General features: G+C 35.6%; 1 protein-coding gene across 11 annotated transcripts in view; it reads right to left on the reverse strand.

Annotated features, from left to right (window-relative positions):
- The window catches only part of CCDC91 (coiled-coil domain containing 91), a 124,887-nt gene that overhangs the window by 60,089 nt on the left and 38,593 nt on the right, over positions 1-26,205 (reverse strand). For 9 of the 11 annotated variants that reach the window (XM_015627031.3, XM_015627035.3, XM_015627036.3 and 6 more), the window contains 2 exons: positions 25,322-25,426; positions 5,678-5,755 (listed from right to left, as the gene is read on the reverse strand). In XM_015627031.3, the coding sequence (XP_015482517.1) occupies positions 5,678-5,755; positions 25,322-25,426 (183 nt within the window). The remainder of the gene's footprint in view (positions 1-5,677; positions 5,756-25,321; positions 25,427-26,205) is intronic. The other 2 variants (XM_015627043.3, XM_015627039.3) reach the window with 2 other exon arrangements.

Here is a 26,205-nt window from a genome sequence, read left to right on the forward strand (position 1 = left end):
ATTTGCTGGGTTATGTTTTAGAATGTTTCTTCAAAGCACTGCATCAAGAGCCTTAGTCAATCCAAAAGAATATTCTATTTAATCATCAAATAGCTAAATGAAAGCCAGTATATCAACCCTCTACTTCAAAACTGCTGAGTCTGAATGATGAAAACAAATAATCTTTAAAAATAAAAGTTACTAATGAGAAGTTACCGCATTGCTTCAAACATGTGAACTCTATTAAATAAGGCAATAGTACTTCCAAATTGTTATGCTTTATAGCATTAGACAATGATTCATCTAATTCAGCATCCTGTCTCCACCATTTAATTACTTTCTACTACTTAATTTAAGGGTGAAACGCAAGTAACCAACTGCTGAATGACAAAATAGAGCAGAGAAGACAATGCAAATTCTTTCCTGACCAGTGGAAAAGATACATTAGCTCAATAAAGTACACTATTTGACTAGTTGTGTTTTAATTCAGCTATTAGCTAAGATGGACATGATACAAGTAAAACTATTTAAAAGATTTCTGAAAAAATTTTTTTCAAAATAATTCAACGTATCCACTTCAGCCCAAAATACTGCACATTTTCATGATTGGGTTATTTCCAGGTGAGCCTGCCTTTTTAGTGAAAATGAAACATATCCATTTAGGGGCTATGGAATAAGGGCAGTTAAATACAACAACAAAGGGGTAACATATTTTTTGCAGTGATATAAAAAATTCAGTTTCATATTTAACTGCTTGTGGTTGAAACTGTGTTGATGCATACTGGTAAGAATCAACAACTTACAGTTTGAATACTACATGGTTTTATCTATATAGCTCAGTTTTACTGGTATGTGAGTGTAAAGGACTTATTTTCCATAAGACACTGTTCTCACAGACTCCTGACAGAAGCAAACTGCAAACTTACTCTTAATCTTCTATTAACCTTCATAATTTTATAATATTTAACATTGTATTTATTATTCTATAGTCAGAAACACATACACAATTCATCCTTACTAGAAGGGGAGGGAGAGTTTCCTTACAATTTTTGTAATTGCTTTCAAAATGTAAAGGCCATTAAATCAATGATAAAATACTTTTAATAGCCAGATCTCTCAGAGTATGACATTTGACTGCACCTTGTTTTTATCTGAATTCTGTAGAGAGACTTCCATTGTAGCATCACTGTTGTACAGAACTAGAATCTCTCCTTTTCTAGCCATCAGCTCTCTATGAGAAAACACAAGGTTGTTTTATATCTGAGGCTCACTTGAATTCTAGTGTGACCTGTACAGGAACAAGCACAGAAGTTGGAAGTGAAATACAAACTCTTGCTACAGTTTTGGATTTGTCCTTTTATTCATGTGTCAGGCCTTTCTGAGCCAGGATGTCAACTGGGAAACTTAATAAGCTAAGCTGATGTTTTAAAGAGCTGAGAACTGGCCACATTTCAGAGCTTTCTTTCACTACGGAGAAACTATGTCTAAAAAAAGATACCCTGATTTTAGATTAACTTCTTTTGTAATGAAATCCTTTAAAATTTCCTTTGTTTATTAGAGGGTAACTTTTCAGTTCAGAGGTGTATTATTGACACAAATATTTTTGAAAGAAAATCTGATGGCCCCCACATATTCCATGCTTTGAAAATCTATCTGTTCTTACATTCTGAAAATCTGAAGAAACCCCACCACCTTATACTGAAAACTGATGAACAAAACTCTTCCTGCACCAAGGACTGGAAAGAACTCTGCACCTTGAAGTTCATTTCTATAAAGGAAACACACATCTGATTGATGCAGGCTGTCTTTTAAAACACTATTAATTGCATAAAATAATCTACAGAAATAAAACCCACCAAATAAATACACCTGACTGTAACCTCATATTCTTTAAAGCTTACATTAGAGCACATTTTATATGATGAGAAATAGAACAGATTAAAACTATTAACTCATCTATTTACAGAACTGTGACAATTTCAGAACAAAAGTTTGACTAAACAAGCGGAGGAGAAATTCTTATGTTGCTTGTGGTAAATATCTTAAGATGTGATATGATCCAACAAGCATAACTTCCAAGATCTACATTTACTTTTCTTTACTGTGGTTAATTACCAGGGATAAAAGTTTAAAACAGCAATGATGTGAAAGAGAGAAATTAAATAAAATTAGATAAACATTAGAAGGGGAAACTTGACCTACATAGAACACTGAGTTAATTTTTAATTTGCTTTCCTGTGGTTTTCAATACAAATTTTGTGACTGTGTTGTGGATGGTTTATTTGTTGTAAGGAAGATTAGAATATGAGATGCTTAACAATGGCCAAGGCTTTTGAGGGTTCATGCTACAAAGCATCTAATGCTCTCTATTAATGGATTTCCCAACATATTCGACAAGTAAATATTCCAAAGATAACTGAATTTAATTTTAAGGGCTTTGGTATATCCAGGGCCTTAAAAATAGGTTGTTCACTATTTGACTTCTTGTGTAAGCTGCATTTTAAGCACTGCTGCCATATTAAGAAGGACCAATCAGAAGTAGGAATTGAGGGGGTTTGTCCTCAAACTTGAGTACCTGTTCTGCTCAGAGATACTGTACTAGTGAAAGATCCTTATGAAGAAATACTGTCCCTTTTACAACAAGTAAGTCCACAAAATACAGGAAAGGGACTAGAAGTTAGTGTAAGCCATTGGGAAGTATAGGAAGATAATAACAACTGGGGTCTCCTGCAGTACATTTTCAAGGAGTGGAATTAGCTCTGATTGGAAGAAAACTGATTTTCTGGTTACCAACTTGGCAGCCTTGTACTCAGAAGGGACAAAATAGAAACTCTCTTTTCCTTTGTAAAGAAAAAAGAAGGCATGTTCAAAATCCACTAACAATAACACTTACCTATGCCAGAAATACAGAAAAGACAAATCAGTCAACTTTCTTCCACTGTTGGAATTTCAATACCTAAGTTACAGGATTTGGGGTTTGAGGCATTCTGGGGATTATTTCCTGGGGCTGAGGATGAACTGCTCAAATTTTTACAAGCTATCCTTAAACAACCAGTGCTGGACATTGTAAGTTGTGCTACAGCTCTGCTTGAAGTGCCACCACAAAATTATAATTCATTGGTTTCTGAGAGGATTAGTCAGAATTCCCACACTCCTGATTGTAACACAACCTAAGTAGGGACTGAGCAATCCCCTGATTGAAATAACCTGCATCAGTTACTTTATTAAACCCCCAGGAATGCAAAATAAGCCTGTTGTAACCACAAACAAGATTTTCCTCCCCATGCCTTTTAAACAATTCATATATTTGTTTAGGTGAATTTCTGCACTCAAGGTAATTTGAGGATTAATTAGATAGTACTTACAAAAAACCTAGTGAAAATGGAAATTACTTCTGCATATAAATGATATATATTAGAGTAACACACTCTAAATCCTAAAGACTTATTTTAGCACAAAATTAAGTCTGGTTTATCGTGAGTAAATGAAAATAGTTAATGAATCTCACAATTTTGTCTTTCACTAAAAGGGCTAATCAGATTTACTTTACATTCCTAAACAAATGCTACATGTAGGAACCTTTATTTGGTTATCTAACTAATTCCACCACATCTGACAAATAGAATAAATTCCTAAGGATCTTAGCAGTTGAAAACCCCCAAAATGTAAGATACTACTTTTATAATTACAAAACCACATTTGACTCATGAAAAATAAAACAACTTAGCCCTGTAACATTGAAATATTAACAGTGAATCAACATTGTAAAAAAATCCATGAGATAATTTTCTCAAACAAAAACTACAGAATAGTTTTTGCCTCCACTTAATTCCCTGATGATTCAGTGTTACTTTTCCAATTAAAGTTCACAGCAAAGGGTTACAAGAAAGGTATTCAAGTATAAACAACCAACCAAAAAATGCTTGAGTGTATTTTAATCTAGCAATCCTTTTTGATTTTAGTTGCTACCCTGATGAGTAAGTCACCTCATGTTTGCAGACAGGGCTGGTTGCAGTAATTTACTCAGAACTTGACTTATCTGATATTATTTCTTATCAGAGTGGTCAACTAACCACGCGAGGCAACAGGAAGGCTTGTATGAGGTACATTCATTTCATGGTTCCCTGGTATTAAAGAGTGAATTTATGTAACTAGAATATAAATATTCTATGAGAAATAGTACACTAAATATAAACATTGTTTAGAAACACAGAGTTCAATTAACTCCCTAATCTTTTGTGCCGAATCACTGAAACTGATAAACATAAATCTTATTTTCCAGAAGGCATATCGGAGCTACCCAGCTGCTGCTGACTGATGGTAAGAAAGCTTTCAAAAATTATTATGGCACATAAATGTACCCCTTTTACCCAACTACACAGGAAGAAATCATTCCTTTAAAGGGCCAATATAACCCATGCAGAGCTCTCATTTAGTTAATACAAATAAATTAAAATGGTGAAAAATTACATCTCAGAAACATTCAAAACTTTCATTCAATACTATAAAATTGCTAGATTTCTTAAAAGAAGGAAACATAAATGCAGCAATTATCAAAAGCTCGCATGCTTTTTCGAAATTTAAGTTCACACAGAAACAGCCAGATATTTGACATGTATCAAGAACAAAACAGAAATTAATAATTCTGCTACTGAAGATGTTCAGTGGCACATCTGAAGATGCACACTCCAAGTAAAATTCCCTTTTGACAACTTCTAAGACAAAGCAATCCTCAAAGAAGTAAGGGAAGAGAAGCACAATAATTCTCCCACTGAAGTGAAATGAGGGAGGCATGGAGAAGTGGGACATCACCAGTGGACATGTTTGTTTTCTCATGAATGGAAACTTTTGAAACTTTTTTCTGGATAGGTTCAGAATGAAATTAGTGTAAGTCATTGATGGAGACAGAGATATTTCTCCAGGGAGCCAATTTCAATATTAGCTAGAACACTACTAACAGTTATTAGCAAAATTATTAAAAGGCTTTCTTCTTATCATAAAATCATTAATACTGGAAATGATCTCTAAAATCATTGAGTCCAATCCCTAATGCAGCACTGCCAAACCTACCACTAAATCTTCCTGCCCTCCATGCCAGATCATTCTTTGGGTACAAATTACTGCTACTGAACAGTTAAAATCTGAAATTCTCCCTTTGTGTTCTCAGCTCAGAGTTGCCACCAGGTCTTAAGTTTCCCCCTTAATTTGTCCATTTCCCATTATCAGCTTTTCTCTGGACAGATCCATTTTAATTAGAATTCTTAGATTTACCTTCTCTTCCTAACTTGATTCAGTTTTTGTCCTTTGTGCGTTTCTTACTCAACAGAAGAACAAATGACACACATTTATGCTCCATGGTAACATCCAGTTCTTTCATCTTATAAGCTGACAGGAACTAAAACAGCATGAAGGAAGACTCAGCATTATTTCATCCATACCTTCCTCCCTTAGTGCTGTGTAGATAAAAACCTGCTGAACTGCTCTGTGATGCTGCTTTCCTGCAAGTGCAGCTCTGGAGACTGAAGAGGTCCAACATGTGGATTTGTGATAAACAATCCAACCCAAAGTTTACCAGAACTGACTGAGAATTTTGGGTTTGTTCTGGTTTTAAGTTTCCTTACTGAAAATGGCTAACCAACTTTATCTGAAGTTTTCCAAAAACCATTTGGAAATTGTGTTAGCTTGGTTACTTATTCACCTTGAATTCTTCAACAATAATAGTTAGGGCTTCATGTCCAGCTTTTCTCATGTCTTCTAATTCCTGCTTATGCTTTTCCTGTACAAAAATACAGAAAACATTATATAACAATATAGGCACCTGACATAACAATTTTTATTAGGAGAATAAAGAAATAAATGGCAATTATTTTCCTCAGTTTTGTATCTTTCATGAAGAAATGCACACAGCTTGATTCTTTAAATATTACATAATGTATATGAATATATATGTGTATATATATAAATGCTAAATTCAAGTAAGTTCCATTATTAAACTTATTTTTATTTCTCAATTTTAATTTACAGACTTGAGATGATTCTGATAGTAAAAGGTTCTAAAATCTTAGAAAATTCAGAGACTTAGAAAGAAAGTTAGGTTTGGAAAGCCCTGGAAAAAGTAGGCCCTGAGAAATGTTAGGCCTTGTGCTTGCTAAAGATCAGGTGAAACTGCACCTGTGTAGTCAGTATATGATAAATGATACAATTGTTAGATGTGATTAGATATAATTATTGTTTAAAGAACATGAGGAACAATGTTAGGGGGCTAGGGGAGATCACGAGAAATCCATGCTTGGGTAAAAACAATGTTTACAATAGAACAATGTAAGTTTAATAATAATATGTAAGTTGCATAACAATAGAGTATAAATTATGTTCAACTCAAAACCAAATCGGGTCAGATTTGGGTATGTGTACCCCTGACAACCAGAGCTCTTCAATAAAGCACCTTCATATAATCATCCCGTGATTATGTGTGTTCTTGAATGCTAACAATTCTAAATGGTTCTCTAATACATTTTTTAGAAAAAAAATACCTGCAGATGGCAAATCACCTGCTTCGTAAATGTTATTTACTGCCTCTACCAATAAAAATGTTGAGATGAAGTAGTATCAGACTGAGTTTCCTCAGAAATGCACACCTGTCTCCTACTCATTACATGACCCCTCTTTTATTTTATTCTTATGATTCCCAGGAAAGTCTTCTTGTAAAATAAATCTTAAGTAGATTTTTCAAAGCTGCATTGTTTAATTTTTATTTTCTGCACAGTTATGTAAAAGGAACCTGGAGAGAAACATTCTAGCATTTTTTCCTTTACCTAATAGTTTACTAAGTCTGCAACGTGAACACCTCATTGGATTCTAACCAGCATTTCCCACTTATCAATGAGCAGCACCAATTTTTCCAATCACCAATTAGTAAGAAGATGAAAAACATTCCCTCCCTCCTTGTTCTTTGCTTCAGGGTCAGTTCTTGTATCAGCCTGTGTGGCAGTACATAGTGGCTTTAAATCATCTTGGATTTAAATTATTGGATTTTGGTGTAGAAAGCAGAAACACATTAATAACAAATGTTCATTTGCAGTGATCATAGGACAAAACCATACAAAACTTACACTATATAATTTTTTAGGTTTTGTGTTGTAATAAAGTTGAAATTAATTAATACAATTCTATGCTTCCTTAGACCTGTGTGTTTGGAATAAGCAAAATCTAGTGTCTAACAAAGCATGTAAGACCATTAAAAATTAATTAACCAGTCTGTAACTGTATTTGAGATTTCTACTCTGTCACTCACTTCCTTTCTCCTGAAAGAGTCACCTTAGTAAAAACCAGGAAACAACAGCTACACAATCCACTTACCTCTGCCCCAAATATCATGAGACATCCCGATTTTCTTTAATAAAACTGTGGGCTTTATTGAAGCCCAGCAAGAACAACTGCTAAGTAGGAGAAGAATAGAAAATGGAAATATTTTGCTGTGTACATTAAATACCACATCAGACAACAACACACAACACGTGGGTACAACATTTTAATCCCACTGTGATGCAATCGTGTATCACTGACAACACAAATCATTCAAACTGATATTATATGGCTTAAAAAAACCCAATTGTTTTGACTGAGGAAGTAAGACATCCCATTCTGTTAGAAAGCACAGTTCCTCTCACTTGCTTTACCACACAAAGCAAAACACAGAGAAAAAAAAATCCATTTGTCCTCTTACAATAAATTCCCCAAGTTTTTCAGAACCAGTGACTTGTTCAAGGTCATGTCTTAAACGTGAACTACTACCACAAGTTGAAGCGTCAACACCAAGGCACTCCTGTAACATCTGTAAAGAGTCTTCTATTCCTGTAGGAAATGTTCAAGACAGTTATCTGAGTTGCTGCTGATTGCCTGTCTTCTCTAAGACCGTGCTACCTTCAAAGGCAGCTGCCAGTCTGAGCCAGTATCTCAGAAAGTTATGCACTTCCTTCTCTCTTCACTTCTGTACTAATTCAGATATATATTAATTCAAGAAACTATAGTTCCCTGCAGGTAACTGAAGTAGTTCAAATCCATCTTACGCAGCTTTGCTTTACACAGTTACATCATTAAAACTCTTCATAGTGAACTTCTTTGCACTGCGATTTTTGTCTCAATAAAATCAACTGTTCTTTAAGAACATAATTTAAAAAAATCACAAATAACATTTAGCATCATAATGATTCTGTTAAGAAACTGATAAGTTTTTATTTGAAGATATAAATATTTCCTTCAATTCACCCAAGTACAGACTAAAAATAGTAATACTGAATGCAAGAGAACTAAATCAATGAGAAATTGAGGTAAACATCGTCAGAATCAGTCCATAATGGCTAATTAATATACACACTAGAGTGTGCTACTGTGTATAAGAGATTTTATATTTCACTATTTCTGTTCTATATTTCCCTGTTTCTGTTCTGTTGTATTACTTCTGAAGTAAGAATGTGAGCTCTACAGAACTAAGACACACAAGCATCTCCAGGTCTCTAGCAGAGCAAGTATTTTCACTTTGGTCCTATCATCAATATCCTAATGAAAGATACAGCTGAGAACCTAAAGATATGGAAAAATATAGGGAGGAAAGAACAATTTCAGATATCCCAAGATAAACAAAACCCCACATTATGCACAACCTTAAGCTCACCACAGGAAGCCAGGAGACACTGTGATTTATTTCCTTCAAGTAAATATCATTTGTACCTGGAGTATAACAGTGGAAGATTTTCAGGTTTATAATGAAGTGAGGTAGCAAACAAACTTTCACAAGCAACTGCCTAACATCGTGGTGGTGAGGACATTTCCTGCTGTGCTAGAAATTATTTGAGCCAGAGTTGAGTGAGTGTGAACAGAGCAGCCTGCTGGGAATATTATGACTGATTAAATGTGAACAACTATGCAAAGGAAACGGTATGGAAGAGCCTGCACATACCCTAAACTGAAAGATAATTACAGTTCCCACACCACACTCCGAGTATTTGCATTGTATAACAAGGATCCCTACCCTGTCATATTCAAGACACTAATATTTTGTGAAGAACAGTTATAGTTTATATCTGCTCTTTTTTTTTTTTTTTTACCTACAGGATGTGCCTACAGAACCCTTCACTGAAGAGGACATTAAACAAAAGAAGTGCTAAAGCTAAAATGTTATCAGTATGAATGCGTATTTTGCTACCAAAACTGTATGGTATGGTATGGTAAATAGCACCTATGCTTGGCTCGTCTCTGGCTTCCTTGAGGTTTTTAAAAATTTACACAGATAGCTACTTTGGGATGAAGCTACATATGTGCCAGGGCAACTTATGTCCCGAATACTTTCCTACTTCCCCATATAATCTAAATGGCGGGACAGGATAGCAAGAGGAAGCAAGGAAGAAGGAGTGAACAGGAGAACAATGCCAGGGAAGCTGACAAGAGAACATTTCCACTAAACAACACAGTAATCATGAAAGGAATTCTGAGCTTCATTAGGATATTTTCATGTCTCTTATCTGAAAAGCACCAGCCTTCAGATCAAATTAAATTCTACCATTGTCCATAAAGGACAAAATATTAATTTGGAAAGGGTTGCCAGATATCACCAATGACTACTGATACTGAAGCTAGTTATAAAACTCAACACAATTTTACATAGCACATGTATTTAAAAATATATCAGTATTTATGTAGTTCTTTACTGTTGTACATTTTATGATACATATGTATGAAGAAACTACACTAGGAGAGTTTTCCTTCTTTCTATAGGTAGAAAACTGACCCACACATTGCAAGGATCTGGAAAAACAATGGCTTAGGGAAAAAGGATCATGTTGGGAAATATTTAAGCAAGCTGAATATAATTAAGTCTGTGATGCCTGACAGGATGAACCCACAACTGCTGAGGGAGCTGGTAGATATAATTGTGAGGCTCTGCTCAAAACCTGTGGGCTGATCACAATGACCTGGAGAAGTGTCTGAGAACTGCAGGTAGGAAATGTCATCCCTGTCTTCAAGAAATGACAAGAAACCACAAGGAGCTACAAGCTAAGCAGTCTCAACTCAGTAGCTGGGAAGGTAGATAATTGTGCTGGTTTCTCCTGGGACAGAGTGAAGTTCTTCACAGTAGGGGGCTATGTTTTGGATGTGTGCTGGAAAAAGTATAGGTAACTCATGGGTATTTTAGTTACTGCTGGCTTTTGACACTTGTCTAAAATCCTAATGTGAAAGCTGCCTAAGTGTCCACCAAAGTGAGGCAGATTGAAAATTGGCTGAACTGCCACGCCCAAAAGGTGGCAGTGTATCCCAGTGGACAAGAAGCTGAACATGAGGCCAACAATCCTGGACTGCATTAGGCTAAATATTACCCCCAGGTCACGAGAGGGGATCCTCCAATCTGCACTGTTAGAGCCATTCCTGGAGTACTGTGTCAAGTTCTGGGCTTCCTAGCCCAGAAAAAACACATACTGGAGAGAGATCAACAAAAAGGGACACAAAGATGATGGGTCTGGATCATCCTTCACATAGAGACTGAGAGAGCTGGGACTATTAAGTCTGGAGAAGAGAAGGCTCGGGGGGTTTTATCAATATGTATAAACATACCTGAAGGGATGATACAAAAAGAGAAGAGTCAGGTTCTGGAATGGGATGCACAGGGAGATGGTGGAGTCACTGTCCCTGGAGATGCTTGGAGAAAGACTAGATGTGGCACTCAGTTCAGTTGATAAGGTGGTGTTGGGTCATAGGCTGGACTTAATGATCTCAAAGGTCTTTGCCAACCCAGTTGATTTTTACCAAATCCTAATACACTAGGTATTAATCCTGAGGCTGCCTGGTTTTTCTCAAAACTTTTCTACAGAAAGTAGTAAAAAAGATCTTACAAAGCAAACAATAGTGGAGTGCTGCATATATCACCTGTAATGGTGAGCCCTTCCAAAGGACCCACTCCATACAGTTCACTACAGTACACATATTATATTCCAATATTTATTCTGGATAAAATCTTTTATTCAAACATATGAAATGTTAAATGTCAAAAATAATAATAACCAAATCCACAATTTATATCAACGAAACTTTAACTAGAGATATCTTATGTGCCAAATATTGGTAACATTTCCATCTGTAGCTCTGTTAACCTTTGAGAAGTAATCAACATATGGTTTAGAAATATAACTAATTGAAAGATTGTATACTGAATTTTCATAGAGTTGTACTATTTGTAACACATAATGATGTTCACAGCACATTCCTAGAGGATACCTTCAGTCTTTTCATGGATGTTTAAAAACCCAAGATGACTACAAAGAAAATTGACACTCAGTCAAGTAGCTTCAAAAGCATGCAGGAATAAATTTCACTTAAGCATGAATAAAAACTTTCCAAGATTTACTTCTATTAGATATAAAAAAGAACTCATAGCATCATCATGTACAAATACTCTAATAAATTTATGTTGAGCTGTAAGATTAACATACTTTTGAAATTTTTCCAATGTAATAAAAAAACCTCATTGTTTTCTTCCTTGTTTTTGAAGAATAGAAATAAGTTTCATTATAACATAAACAATCATACTTAGCACAAAATCAACAGAAAGACAAGTTATATCTTTACATTTGAATCTCCTTTTCATTTTCAGTATGTGAACTATTTTCTTTGGCTGCCTCTTTAATTAAAACTCTGAGAACAAACAATGGTGATGTACTTACCTATTCTTTCAATCTTAACTCCTTTCCTGATTTGTAAATATATTTTGGAACACTAAAAGCATTCCAAAGCAGACATCCTATATGAAAACTGGCTGATCAACAGCTATTTTCCCATCAAAATACAAAGCATCTTCAACACAAATCGTTGCCATGCTCATTCCGGGCTACAAATGTATTTTTGTTTGTTGGTTTCTTGAAGACAAATAATGATGTGGAAGTTGAACAAAACTCAGAGAAATCACTGGAGACACAAGTATCCATCTTTGCATCAAGTTGCTGTATTTTTTTAGTATGAAAATTGACAAGAATTTAGATCAGAAAATAAAATAACCATCAGCTTGGAAAATTGAGCATCAAATCAAAGAGTTTGGGATAAAGCAAATACCAAGAAAAACAGACACTGAAGAAGATGACAATACAGACTTTTAAATTCTTTCTTAGCTGAAGGTCTGCATGAAAAGCTTCTCTTGACCTTGTTGTTTCAGAGAAAAGAGGGATATGAAATACAATCACTCATCACACTCATCACTTACACCATATTGTCCAAACCAGAATGCAAACATCATCTGCAACTGAACTGTCAACATTTTTCCTCCATCATGGAACTGCTATCAAGCTGTAAACATCAAGATTAACTTGTTGGTTATTTGTTTTGCTTCCTGAAAAGTCATAAATAGTCTAAGCATGAAGGGGGGAAAAAAAAAATCCAAAGAGACAGAAGTTACACCTTTGCCAGAGAAACCAAAGTATATAAAGAAAACAGAAGAACTAACTACTCCTCACTTATTTTAAGATATTGCTATAAATTCTGCAAGAAAGGGATTTTTGCCTAACCTCAGAAAAATTCTAGCTGGAAGGAAGTATCTCCCACAGTCCAGAAAAAGGTATCCAAATCACAGATACAGAGATTTTATAAGAAGTCCTTCTCACTTCCAGTGTATCTTAGGGAACTAGTAATGCTACTACACATTCTGAATTACTCTATTTTGCTTCCTGTAAAACCTCACACTGAGCATGGATAGGTTTCACAGTACAAGCTCCTATTCTAACATAGCAGATATAACAAAGACCACCAGAAACGTTATACTCCATACAACAATTATTTAAGTTTGCAATAACTGATACTTGGCTAGTTTACCATTTCAAATACTGCATTAATCAGATTTTTGGTTCAGGCATTCCTGACCCTGCCCTTAAGTGGCAATGAGGCAGGCCATATTGGAGTAAAATACTCCAGATATTTCAAACTGGGGAATATCCCCTGGACTGGACTTATAACTTCAGTGACTGGGAGCAGGGTATTTATTTTTCTCAGATTATGACCAAAGTATTAAACCACAAAATCACACAATTATTCATGTTGGAAGGAATCTCTGGCAGTCATCTAGCTTAACCTTCTGCTGAAAAAGCATGATCAACACTGAATTCAAAACAGATTGTTCATATCCTTGTCCAGTGAGATCTTGAAAAACTCTGAAGATGGGGATTTCACAACCTCACTGGCTAAGATATCCCAGTGCTTATCTTCATCATAAAATACTTCTTTCCTTTTAAGAAGTTGCAATGTCCCATGTTTCAATCTATCACATTTCCTGTTAACCACCTCTACAGAACCTACCTGGCTCCATTTTTTGGACAACTTTGTAGGTATTGGCTATCTTCTACTAGGTTTCCTCTAAGCTCTCTCTTCAGACTGAGTCAGTGTACACTGCAATCCTCTCATCCAAAATCTAGGAGTTTCATCACAGAAGGCAATCTGGTTGGTCAGGCATAATTTGTCTTTTGGTAAATCCATGTTAGCCATCTCCAATCACCTTTTTCATGTGCCCAGAAATGGCTTCCAAGAGCACCTATGCCATTATATTCCCGAAGACCAAGAGGCTGGCGTGCCTGGATCCATCCATCATCCTTCTTATCTCTTTCCAACAATCAGTGACTTCCCCCAGTCTCTGAGTTCATGCAGAACTCTCTCATAGCAACAGACAACTCTCTCATCACTCCTGAGCTCTGTGGTCTGAAGCTGCTCGTTTTTACAAATGGCACCTCTTCTCTCCCATTCCTTTTTGCTGTGCAGGTGAAGCTCTGGCTGTACTTGCTTCCCAGACACCGCACATTTGTATGTGCACATCTGGCATGCGTCCCCAGAATCCAGTCAACTGTTGTGCTGGTTGATGCATGAGAGCCTGTTTTGGGTTATTTCTTTCACCACCTCCCACCTTTGAGGTGACTAACCCCCCACTTCTTATAAACAGATGTCAAACTCACACATGGGAGCAGAAAGAAAGTCTTGCTTTGCTCTTTTACAAGTAACACATAAGATGGACAAATCAAGATGACAGTATTTAATTCTCAAGAATGTGTTAAAGAACTTGGGCTGGATTAGCAAAGATGATGACAACATCCTGACATAATCAAATTGCCTGACATCAATGAAGTTCCAATTCTATTTTTTTTTAAACAAACAAACAAATAAACAACACCCTGACCTCCTCCACAAAACCCCCTTATAGTCTGGAGCCAAGATACAAACCTGGACATCTAAAGAGCAATCCCAGGTGAAAACTATAACATACATTTATTAATTTCTCTGTTTTAATTACTGTGAAACACTAAGGTACTGAACTAACACCAAAACTAGTTACTCCAGAGGAGAAAAGTTATGTTTGAGGATGTAGGGTAGATGGAAAAACTAACCAGTCTCTTAAAAAAAAAATAACCTAATCTCTTCCTCAAAGCAAAGCAGTCTCACTAAAATCACTAAACCAATGTAAAAATATATAATTTTTTTGTAAGTTAAGCCAGAAAACATCAGATGCAACATTCACAAAGAGTAAGCAATGATTGATGCCACCTTAAATTACTTAGAGGTAACTAAAAGCTGTGTTGAATTTAAATTGGCTTTTGGTGTTTCGGGTTTTTAATTAAACTGTGATTTGAAAAACACAGACCCATTAAATTTTTTAAAATACAGATCATTAAGCTATGTCAGCTGATCTATTTTTAAAATGTATTACTATTGACCACAAAAAGTAAATGGATTCATACAGATAAGCATTCAGAATGCTAAAGTTACAGTGAAAATAACAAAAATAGACATCTATCTGTGCTTTTAAAAATATAGTCTAAGAGTAATACAACTCAAGACTCATGACATTTTATACACTGCATTTACTTATTCACCTTGGCGATACTAACATTTAAACAAAATTGAAAGAAATATTCTTTGATAAATGCATAAATAAGAGGCAGGGACTGACTTTCCCATTACTGTATCTGACATTCATTAACTCTCCAGATCTTTTCCTTGTTGCCTTTTCATTGTTTCTAGAACACCCTTAATTTTCTTCCACCCCTCACTCTGTCTTTCCCTCCAATGATGTTAAAACCACGATTCTCATATTTGAATTTTTTATTTTGAACAACAGTAATTCCACAGCTCCCTCTTTAATCTATTCAATATGATGCAGTTAAAAACAAAAAGGCAATCTCCTCCTTTCCTCCCTACAAAAAACCCCAAACCAAAAAACCCCACCAAATATCACACAGCAGCCAAAACTTTCCCTCCCCAGTAAGAACCCTATTGTTGCTGAAAGAGTGAGAGGGAGAAGCAGAGGGATTCTAATTTGGACACAAATATTGTTTCCTCTAACTCTACAAACCCAGACCATACAAATGACACCCCTTTTGAAGTCCCTCAGTTCCTTTCTCCAAGCCAGCTGGCAAGGAGGCAAAAACAAGCTCACTCTTCTTTTGTTGTATATGAGAAATTAAAATGTAAATACATTTTTAAAAGGCTGTAGCATTAGGACTGAATTTGACAGAAAGCTTGAGCTGTGTTTTAGCTTGGTTTGAAACCTCTTGGTATTTTATACTATGTCAGACCTCCCACAAATTGGCTTACCCAGATGAGAAAAATCATGATTAAGACACGTTCTTGTTCTGAGTAGCTCCCCTCTTCAGAGGGGCACAAACACTGCTTACAGTAAGGCTCTTGGCTAAAAGTGTTTGCAAAAAGGAAAAGCAAATCTTGCTGGAATATAGCCTTCTCAATTGGATGTATGCAGATTTATTAAGAATATGTAAAGGAACGGAAACCACATGTAAAAATGTAAGGCAGTGCAACACCGGTTAAAAATACAAAATATCATAAAAATGAATAAAATTTTTCTTCTTCTTTAAAACAATACTATTTGGTTTCTGTTGTGCAATGGAAAATTCATCAGCTATGTCAGTGACTGGTACAGGATAAGCTAATTTAGTTGGTGGTGACAGAATGGGACTGTGTTGAAAGTTGATAAAATGTCACAGGAGTTGCAACACACCTCAAAGAGCTGCTATTTTTATTTAACAATTAAACATTTCTCAAAAGAACGTGAAAGTAAAGACAGACAAATCTGATGTAAGCAGGAGAAGTACCATTGGATCCCCATTCATAAGAGAACTCTCTAATGAAAATAGTATGCAAAACATGAGATTTGTTAGCTAAAATATCCCCTTTCTTCCTGCATGGGAGATGTCCACTGCATTTTTGGCTGAATTCCATAAAGCCCTGAATAATTTTCCTCAGTTGACAATGGTCACCATATTTATAGAAAATAACAGCATAGGAAATCTAAGACTAATCTATCTTAAAACAACACCACTGAATTGTTAAAGTGACACACAGTTGAAATGTGTCTTTATAAGCAGTGAGTCTAAGTCCCGGGGACTTGGGGAACTCCCCACCTGCCCAGCTGAATGCAGCTGTTTTCCCAGTGCAGATTCTCCGGAGGTAATGGAACTCCCAAGGGGCAGAGATGTAATCACACTCCATATGAAACCCTGGAATTGTTCCCTCTACTGACCTTTGACAGTTTTTTTTCTTTATTTACTCTTTTAAAAAAAGTATTTTGCAAAAGTATCTCACAAAGTATTTTCACAAAAGCAGGCATCGCACACTGTCTGGAATGAGGTTCTAGCTGAAAAAGATGGAAATGGATCTCCTTTGCTGCTCATCACTAACAAGAACGCTCTTCAAGCATAAAAAGTATCTTTCCAGTTATAAAGCTTGAATATAAGGGCAGTTCAAAACATTTTCCATTCTTTGTTGTTTATGAACTCAAACTGTGTTTTCCTTCCCAGCTTCCCTGAAGTTATCAAGACTTATTGCAAATTCTCTGCCTAAAAGGTCAATGGAAATTTGCTTTTCAATGACACCCTCACTTTTTACTTATCTCAAAAGAACGACAAACTTGGGTTATCAAACTTTGAAAACCTAGCACAGAAACTTCACGTTCTCCCTACTTAAATAGCAAGTACATTAAGCACAGACTTACTGGCTGAAATTATTCTTAAAATATAAAAAAATATTGTAATATCTAAAATAATATTATAGTTACATTTCTCTCAGTCTTTTATCACAACACCTTAGATTATTTTTTAAACATTATTCAGACCTTCATTTGAATAATTCCATTTTGTCCTTATGGTACTCACTTCTGGAAATAATGTTAATCATCCTAACCAATTATTTGCCCGAGAATGCTTTAATTTGTAACGCATATCCAAAACCAAAACACTCCATGTGTTTATCAATACATTCAAGTGATGGTTTTATTTTTAAGGAATTGCACAGAACTGGGAAAAACTGTTTTATCTCAATATCCTCCACGTTTAAGAACAGATGTTCTAGTTTTCATTAGTATCAGCTTTCTTTCAATGATAAAACTTTTGCCAAGAATAGTAAAAAAGTTCTCAGTTGTTTAAATACATGATTATTTTAAATGTCACATACTCTTCTGGACCTTTTAAGTCTTTAATGAGGAAAAAAGCCTTACACAAGTCTCAGCAGCAAAAGGTTATTTATTTATTTAAGAACAGCAACCGTAAAGTAATGCCTTATCTCTGGAACTACTTTATCAATATCAGGAGTTATATAAAAGTGATCTGTTACACACCTTTGCAGTAGTTTAAAATACTAATTATATGTTGACACTTTGCCTACATATTAACATTTTGGCATTTCAAATAAAAAAATAAAGGCATAATTAGTATGGAAGTTTCCAAAGAAACTGAGAAGGGATGAATAAATTCAACTTTGATATGTAAATCACAAGATTTTCTTGGGTATGTAATGACTTCCAGTGTGTGAATTAGTTAGATTAGAATACATTTATACAAATAAATTTGTTTAATACTTGGCAAATGATACTTTTCAGCTGGGTTTAGAAACACAAGTAAACTGTGTTTCAACACCAAGTGTATAGTATATACAAATAAAATTTAATACAGATTGAGAAAGTAAATTTATAGGTGTAGCGGGTTAATTAGGCAATAAAAGTTTCAGTAATGTATTAAGCTGCATCCTGCAGTCATTCATAGTTTATTAATGTATTATAAACCAAATAAGACAATTTAACAGGTAAAGGGCAATCCTTCAAATTTCTCCCCAGAACATCATCCTGATACTTGCTGTGTATCTTATGCCTCCAAATGTATAAACAGGAAGTAAAAATTCTTTTAAAAGTACTGATTAATTTTGGCTAATATTGGCTAAGATTTACTATTTTGGTTGTGTGTAATGCTCAGCTACTCACAATAATTTCGCTGTCTCAGATGCCTTACATTGAACACAAACAGGACTGCAGTGGTCCCAGAGAGATGGAGATGCTTTGGCACCGTTCCCTGTATTTTTTGAAGAGGTGTACGCCATGTGACAGATAACTGTCCTACAAGCATTGCAACGTTTCTCTTTAACTGTTAAATCATCTTGTCTGGTTCACAGTTCATTACTAAACTATGAATGGCTGCAGATTGATGAAAATGTTATTGCTCACTAACCTGCTACACCTTTCAACTGACTTTTTCAATCTCTATTAAATTTTATTTATGTAACAGATAACTGGCCTGAAGTATTGTCTTTGCAGTACAGTTACCTAAGCTCCTTTCTACACAGGTTTCTTTTTAGGTAAATTTTGCACATTTTCATTATCCCCTCAAAAATTGAACACTACTCCTACCTAAGCTAGAAAACCCTTGATGTGAAAAACTTGAGACAACTGGTGGTAAAGAACTCTGACCAATCAGTGCTAAATATATATGGGCATTTCACAACCTTCTTAAGTAGAATTTCCATATTAAGTAGGAGAAATAGGATTAGTCCCTCTCAACGCACTTGCTGTGAATGTGCAAATGAAGATATGCAGTAGCTGTCACAGACTTGTAACATACTGACCATAAATCAGTAAATATACTCAAATCGAGGATGTACTGGCATGAAACATATCAGGACACATACAAAGCAGTCAGGACAAAAAACCTGGTTTTAAAAATCCTGTTTGGCTAGTACCTACTTGCACACTAAGATAATGTAAGTTATTTAAGCATGATTTTTTTTAAAACTTCTAAAATCAGGGAGGCAAAGGAGACACATAAGTGTATAAAAATAAATACTTGGCCCTATGACTGTAACTGAATATCAGATAATAAGGCAAGTCAGGCATCTCAAAGCTGTTAAATAACAGCACAACAGCATAAGAGAGGTATATTTTTAAAACAAAATTAGAATGCTTAGTCTTACATCCACTCTTCTAATTAATAATTCTGAAACAAGACAACTAAACAATAAATAATTGAAGTTCAAAAGGAAAACGTAAGGAAAAAGAGCAGAATCTTTCCATAATAGAAATAAAAAGTTATTTTACCTCATGGATGGAAAAATAATTTAGAGAAAAGAAGACATCAAAACTTGGGGGGAGCGGGGGTGGGGCACGAGAGAGGGGGGGGGGGAGGACCAGGCCAAAATGAAACAGCTATGAAATTATTAATAAATAAAGACTGAATAAAAGTGAGTGTCTGAAAGAAGAGAACAGAGAGTAACATTAAAAAAATTAAAGGTGAATAAATAAACGTGAGTTATCTGGCACTTGCTTGAAAAAGAGGTGGGCAAGGGATTGTTGCCATATCCATAAATACCTTTTGCAGTTCAGCAAAAAGATGCACTGCTATCTGTTAAAGTGTCTTTTCTGAAATTCCCCCTTTTTCCATATTCTGTGATTTTAAACCCTGCTGTGACCTGTGAAATTTCCTGGAATCTCATAAATTTGTTTGCAGGTACAGTACATAAACTTTTTTTTCACACCTATTTTTTTTTTTTGTCATTAACATTCTGTCTCCTCTATGTCTGCACCTAAAACCAACCTAAATATTTTCTTAGAAGATGGTGTTTAACAGGATGTAAGTCATATATTAGTTTTGTAAGAAAACATACATTTTCTAGTACTCCACCCATAAAAACTACCTACCTCCAAGACCTGTTTCCAGCCTCCTGCAGAACACCTTTTTTTCCAGGATCATAAATGCACTCTCCTGGAAGGAAAGACCAGGAAGGCGATGACAGGGTGTTGCCTTGTGTGTCAGGAAGGAATTGGAATATGTGGAGCTCTGTTTTGGGGTAGGGGATCAGTGAAGGATTTGGGGATTAGGATTAGCAGGCAGGCCAGCAAAATGGGAATTTCTGTGCCAGACAGTCTACAGAGGGATGAGGCAGGTGAGACTTTCTCCAGACAACAGGAGGAAGGCTCATGTGATTCCTCACGAGGACCGTTTCCAACCCCAGAATCTGCCAGTGGGACAATGCAGTGATCCAGAACATTCCTGGGGCACACAGATAACAACCCCCAGAACACAGGCAGCTGAGGAACAACCCATGAGGCACTCTGTTGGACCTGAGCCTTAAAAACATGGAAAGACTCTCTAAGGATGTGAAGATCTGCCCTGACTGCAGTGATCATGAGATGGTGAGTTCAGGAGAAGGGCAAGCCAAGGATCACGACACTGGACTTGAGGGAAGACGCCTTTGGCCTCTTTGGGATCTGCCTGGGACATGGGACACAACCCTAGAGAGAAGGCTCCAAAAGAGCTGGTTCCTGCTCAGAGATTATTTCCTCCAAACTCAAGAATGGTCTATAGGGACCAGCAGGAAGTCAAGCACAGTCAGCAAGAGTTCTGCATAGTGGAAAATCACTAAATTCTGACAAAAAAGGGAAGTGGAAGCACTAACTACAAAAACAAGGAGACAGACACAACCAAATATGCATCCTGGTTTATGTGAATTTGTATGATATATGGGTCAAATATATAAAAACTTCAAAAGCAACAAGAAATATTAATCAAAATAAAAATAAAATCATACCTCAGAGTTAAGAGGGAACAAACTGACCCAAAATCTCAGGTTTATAATTTCCTATCTTTATATAACTGCATTTCAAGACTTTTCCTCATAATTTGAAATTGTATAATTTAAATGTGACATTTGCACAGGTACTGAAATCAAAAATTTCCCAAAACATCAACAGCTATGGAAATACATAAATGAAACAAGATCTAGCACCAGCAATGCTGGAACTTAGGCTATTGCTACCTTTAATCCCAGCTAGGTGTTATAGACAGCTGGGGTGGTGGTGGAATGCTGAGACCCTGCACCTCTCAGCTGCTATAGTGAATTCACCTTTAGCCTTTAAAAAAGCTGAGTGAAATTCAGCTCTCAGTGACACAGAAGAAAGACAGAACTTCATATCTCATCTCTATGAAGGCTTTCATTCAGCTCTCTGCCCCAAGAAATGACTGTACTAATGCTAACCGGGCTTACTACAGAAATCTGACCTTTTATCTCCTGCAGTTCAGGGTGTGTTAAAGTGAACAACCAATAAGAAACACAGAATTAACATGAGCTGAATAGGATGCTGGACAGGTGGCTTTTTGCTTCACCACAGCTGAGAAAGTGGCCAGCTAAGGCTTCTCCCCTAAAGAGAGTGGTGAAGTGTATCCTAAATAGTTTCTTCCCTCCAAGGAAGGATGGGTGTATTGTTGGCTGGTCCACTATCCCCCACAAGGTGTTACTGCATGACCTAGTGAATTTCCTTTGAATCATTCTGTACTGTTCTGTTAATGTTTTCCTCAGAATAATCTTCCTCTCCTGCCTTTCTGAAACACCACTCAAACAAGAAGCCTATCTGACCCACTTTCTGACACACAAAAATGTTATGTAAAGTGAAGTCACACTACCAACCAATTGATTTCCAATTCGTTGCAAAAACAGTAATATTGCTACACAAAATAAGCATATAAAGTCCCTTTTAAAATAAATTTTAAGATGTTCCCTAAAGAAAGGTGGAACAGAAACAAAGGTTTACAAAAGAAAAAAAAAAATTAATTGTGTAACAACTACAGATTTGTAAAGCTGGAAGAAGTCTGTATTCAAGAGATAAAAAAGAAGGTTTTTTCAAAAAGAAGGGTCACACCACAGCAACAATATTGTTCTTTAGAAAAACAGCCTGCTTAGCTTCCAGAAAGGAATGATGATGGGAAAAAATGTGTATAAACACAACTAGAATTTTCCAGTGGCAATGCAGCACTTCTTCAAATGTGACTGTGTGGTAAATCAAAGAAATAGCAGAGAAGAGTATGAATCACTTCTCAGTGAATCACCAAAACCAGTTGTCTGTAGATAGACCAAACATCAGGGGCCTTATCAGCTAAACAATCTTTCTGGGAACTGCTTTCCCTTCTCAAATTAAGTATTCCATCAATGATTTGCAAACATCACCTACTCAACAGGAATGTTAATTTTGCTGTTGATGATTTTCAGTGTATTACAAATTGGGAGTTTCATAGTTTCAAAATGTTTGCTTGTTTCTACAACATACTGTAATGTGGCTACAGCTAAATTTTAGATTTCTAGGATTAAGTGACCACTAAGTCTGCATTATCTTCAAAACCTTGTATGACTTACTAGCACCAAATGACTTAAAAATATGTAGCAACTCACACCTAAGGAAGAACTGAAGTTTTAAAAGTTGAGATGAATATATATACTCTGATCAAAAAAAGGGAAAGATGTAAAACTGACATACCAGCCAAGAAAATATAAAAATCAGACATACATTTGCACCTGTTTCTCTCCTGTCTAAAATAAGCAAGGAATTAAAAGGCTAAGATTGCAACTTTATGGTTGCAACACTGCACACAAGTCAAAGCCCCTAAAATTACACTTCCCATAGCAATTTTAACTCAGTTCCAATTTGCAATTAAAGAAGGTAGAAATATATTATGGTATTCTGCCTCTTAAATAGTACAAACACTGAAGCAGGAAAGCGGGAATCATAACTCTAATTTTATTATCTAATTTTATTAGCTTATATAAATTCATATTAGCTTATATGAACTAATGGTCTTCAAAGAGACCATTGCATTAAATATCCAAACAACTCTATAATATTAGTTAATACCAATTTGTTTATTCTGTTTTTGAACCCACTGCTGTCCCTTCACTGTCTCTGGTTGTTGCACTTACATACAGAAATAATGTTAAGAATGTGAAAATACTACACTGTCTTCTCAATGTTGATTTTTTTCAAAGCTCATTTTATTTAGATGAAACACAAAACTTTTTACCTTTCGGTTTTACACAATGATAAATGTGGCAATACTCTATTGTCACCCACTGCTTAAATGTTAACACTATACCAAAGATTTGGAATTCTGCCTCCCATGCTTAGGAATAGTGATTATCACTACCCTTCAATTCTTCAATTTTCAGAACTACCAAATTCAGTTTAAAAGTTTTTCACACCTATCATGAAGAAAGTTTGTGACTAGTCCAGAACAAAACTTGCTTCATTAGAACGGTAATCCAGCTCAGTGAAAGTATTTTTATGTTCCTACCTTGCCTTTCAAAGTTATTATTTTTCTATATCAAAACACCTAAAGCATATTTTATTGATGCAAATTTGTGAGAATGAAACTGTGATAACATAACTGTTACCCTTGACTGAGGCAGAAACCAACAGGAAAAGATGTAAAGAAAAATTAGATTACTGACTTAGTTGACAAAGATCAATGAAATCTTCTTACATAACTAAGCACAGTAGTTCCTTCAAAAAAGAAAAGGGTCTTATCTAAATATCACCTTGTTAAAAATCTGATTAACTGACTGTTTTCTAGAGCAGCTTTTGAGAATTTCCCGTCACAAGTGTCAGAAGCCAGTTAATTGGTAAATATAAAGGTGTACGAAACAGTGCGTGTTCATGTAAAAGGCAATTCAAAAAGTTTCCTGAGGCATTGGTTTTATACTTTTTACTCAAACATTAACACAGCAAATTCATTTAAAAGGAATTAAGTCAATGCACACCTACAGCTTTGGATGCTGCATCAGTACCATTGGAAACGTCATCCTGAGAGTCTGTGCCAGAGGCACCACTGCAGTCTGCTTTAAAGCTTTTCAGGTCAACATCACTAATAACCAGCTGCTTCTACTGGAAAAGGCAGAGCCGGTGGGACAGACATCTGTCCTTGGGAGTTGCCAGCTCTGCTCAGTGTGTGGCCACAGGTGGTGACCCTCGTGTTGCAGGAGTCAGAAAAGAAAGACGAAAGAAAATAAAAGCTGTAATAACAGAAGGTATCCACAATTCAAGTCTCATGAAAGTAACTTTAAAAGGCAGCTCTTAGAAGCATGACTCACTTTCCTTCTCTGGTTTGATTCTGGCTGTACCCAGAAGACAACAAGAGGAAGCATATGAGCATTTCTACACAGTAAGTTAAAGGTTATGACTCTTTTATTGCCATTTTTAAAAGCTGCAATACGTGACTAAAAGAGTTATGATACAGACTGATAGTTGCAAACCTCAGTAGCATTTCCACTATTCAAAATAACAGTGTTCTTCAAGTAGAAGTAAGTATTAACAACATAAAATCCACCCATTCTATTGTTTAGGATAACCAATAACTTTAACCACTATGGTACACCATAATTCATGAGGGTTTCAAGTTAAACATCCTTTTATATCATAGTTAAGCAAACATTTCTTTCATTGAGTAAAGTGTTACACACAAAAAAGGAAAAAGAACCGTATTAGATAATTATATTACTGTAAATTCCAGAATATACTGCTGTCAGGAATTCAAAACAAATTATTACAGCAACCCTTTAAGTACAAATGGGAAACAATGCAATAGCCATTAAAGACCAGCCAGAGCAGCAAAAAAATTAAGTGAAGCTGAGTTACAGACACAAACTTCTGAAATGCTGGAAAGAAAAAGCTGCTTGCTTTGCTCTAACACTGGAAGATGACTGAAAACTTCTGTGAGAATTTTGTCTAGGATGTGAAACTTTACACATGTATTTAATGGAAGATGTTAACTTTTACAATGGAAACAATTCTAATTCCATTGTCTATCATCTAATTACACTACAGATTTTTATTATGCTTCATGAATAATTCCATATTGAAGTTAGGTAAGACAGAACAAACAATTGGCCATAGCACTCTAGAACATACTAAGTTATGCTGTTTAACACAACTACTGAGAAAAGTGGTTTTCTTCTCTTCTGTTTTATGATGTAGACCCTAAAAAGGAAGAGTGATCTGAGTTACAAAAATGTGGTTAGGCAAGGGGGATATTAAACTAACATTCCTGCTAACGTAAAATATCAGGCTCTGAAATTCTGAATTTTTCTCTGAAAAGAAATTCTTTAAATTCAAAAGGCTTTGGAGCAGGCCCACAGGTGCCTAAAAGAATATTTGTTGGATATAAATATACTCTACACAAAACCCTCCTGAAAAACAAAGATACTACAGGAAAGAAATTACCTGGAGTGTCTTGTAATGATCTTGATGTGCAAGCACATTTTCTTTTTTTTCCTTCAAGAAATCCATTTCTAGCACACTATGTTTTTCCAGCAAATATTCCAATTCCTATAAAGTTTGTAAAATATAACACATGAAATTACAAACATTTCTGAATTGTGAAAATACAGATTCATTCAACCATTCAAAATAATTTAATTTCTGGTAGCTGTAGTATTTGCTGTCTTAATTATCACAGAGATAAAGGGTTGTGCAAGAAAATTCTGACTGCAGTCTTTAAATTGAGACAGTATTTTTAAGAGTGAGGTATTTAAAAGCTAAGGCATGTCCCATGTTTAAGGAATGACCTATAAGAAGTGGCCAAGGTGCCCTTAATAACATCCTCTAACTTCTTCTGAACCCTGATAGGTTTAGGCAGCTGGACCAGTTGGTACAGGTCCCTTCCAACTGGAATTATTATATTTTATTCCAATTATTTTCATCTTTTTAATATCTTGCTCTTCCTTTCTGCTCTTGAAAAGCAGCATATTAAATGTACTGCCAGCAAATATTTTCACTGAAAAGACAGGAATCCTATGACACTTATGCATGTATAAAATGATCTCTACATCTCCAAAATGAGTAAAATCTTAAAATATTCTGGGATCTTGCAGATAGCCACTCTGGAAGACTGCACAACATGAACCAATAGAGAGGAAGAATAACACCACTGACAAACTTAAAAATTATTTGCTGTACAAAGAGCTAAAGATTTTTATTTTTCCTTAATGCAGTCATTTCTATTGTACATAAGCTGCTGGCACCCTTTAAGTTGCTCAAGAGCAATTATTTCTCCAAGCCATGCAGGAAGCCAGTATAGAAACAAATGACCTCCCAGGTCACTGCAC

Source organism: Parus major, chromosome 1A (genome assembly GCF_001522545.3).
Source record: "Parus major isolate Abel chromosome 1A, Parus_major1.1, whole genome shotgun sequence".
Taxonomy (NCBI): domain Eukaryota; kingdom Metazoa; phylum Chordata; class Aves; order Passeriformes; family Paridae; genus Parus; species Parus major.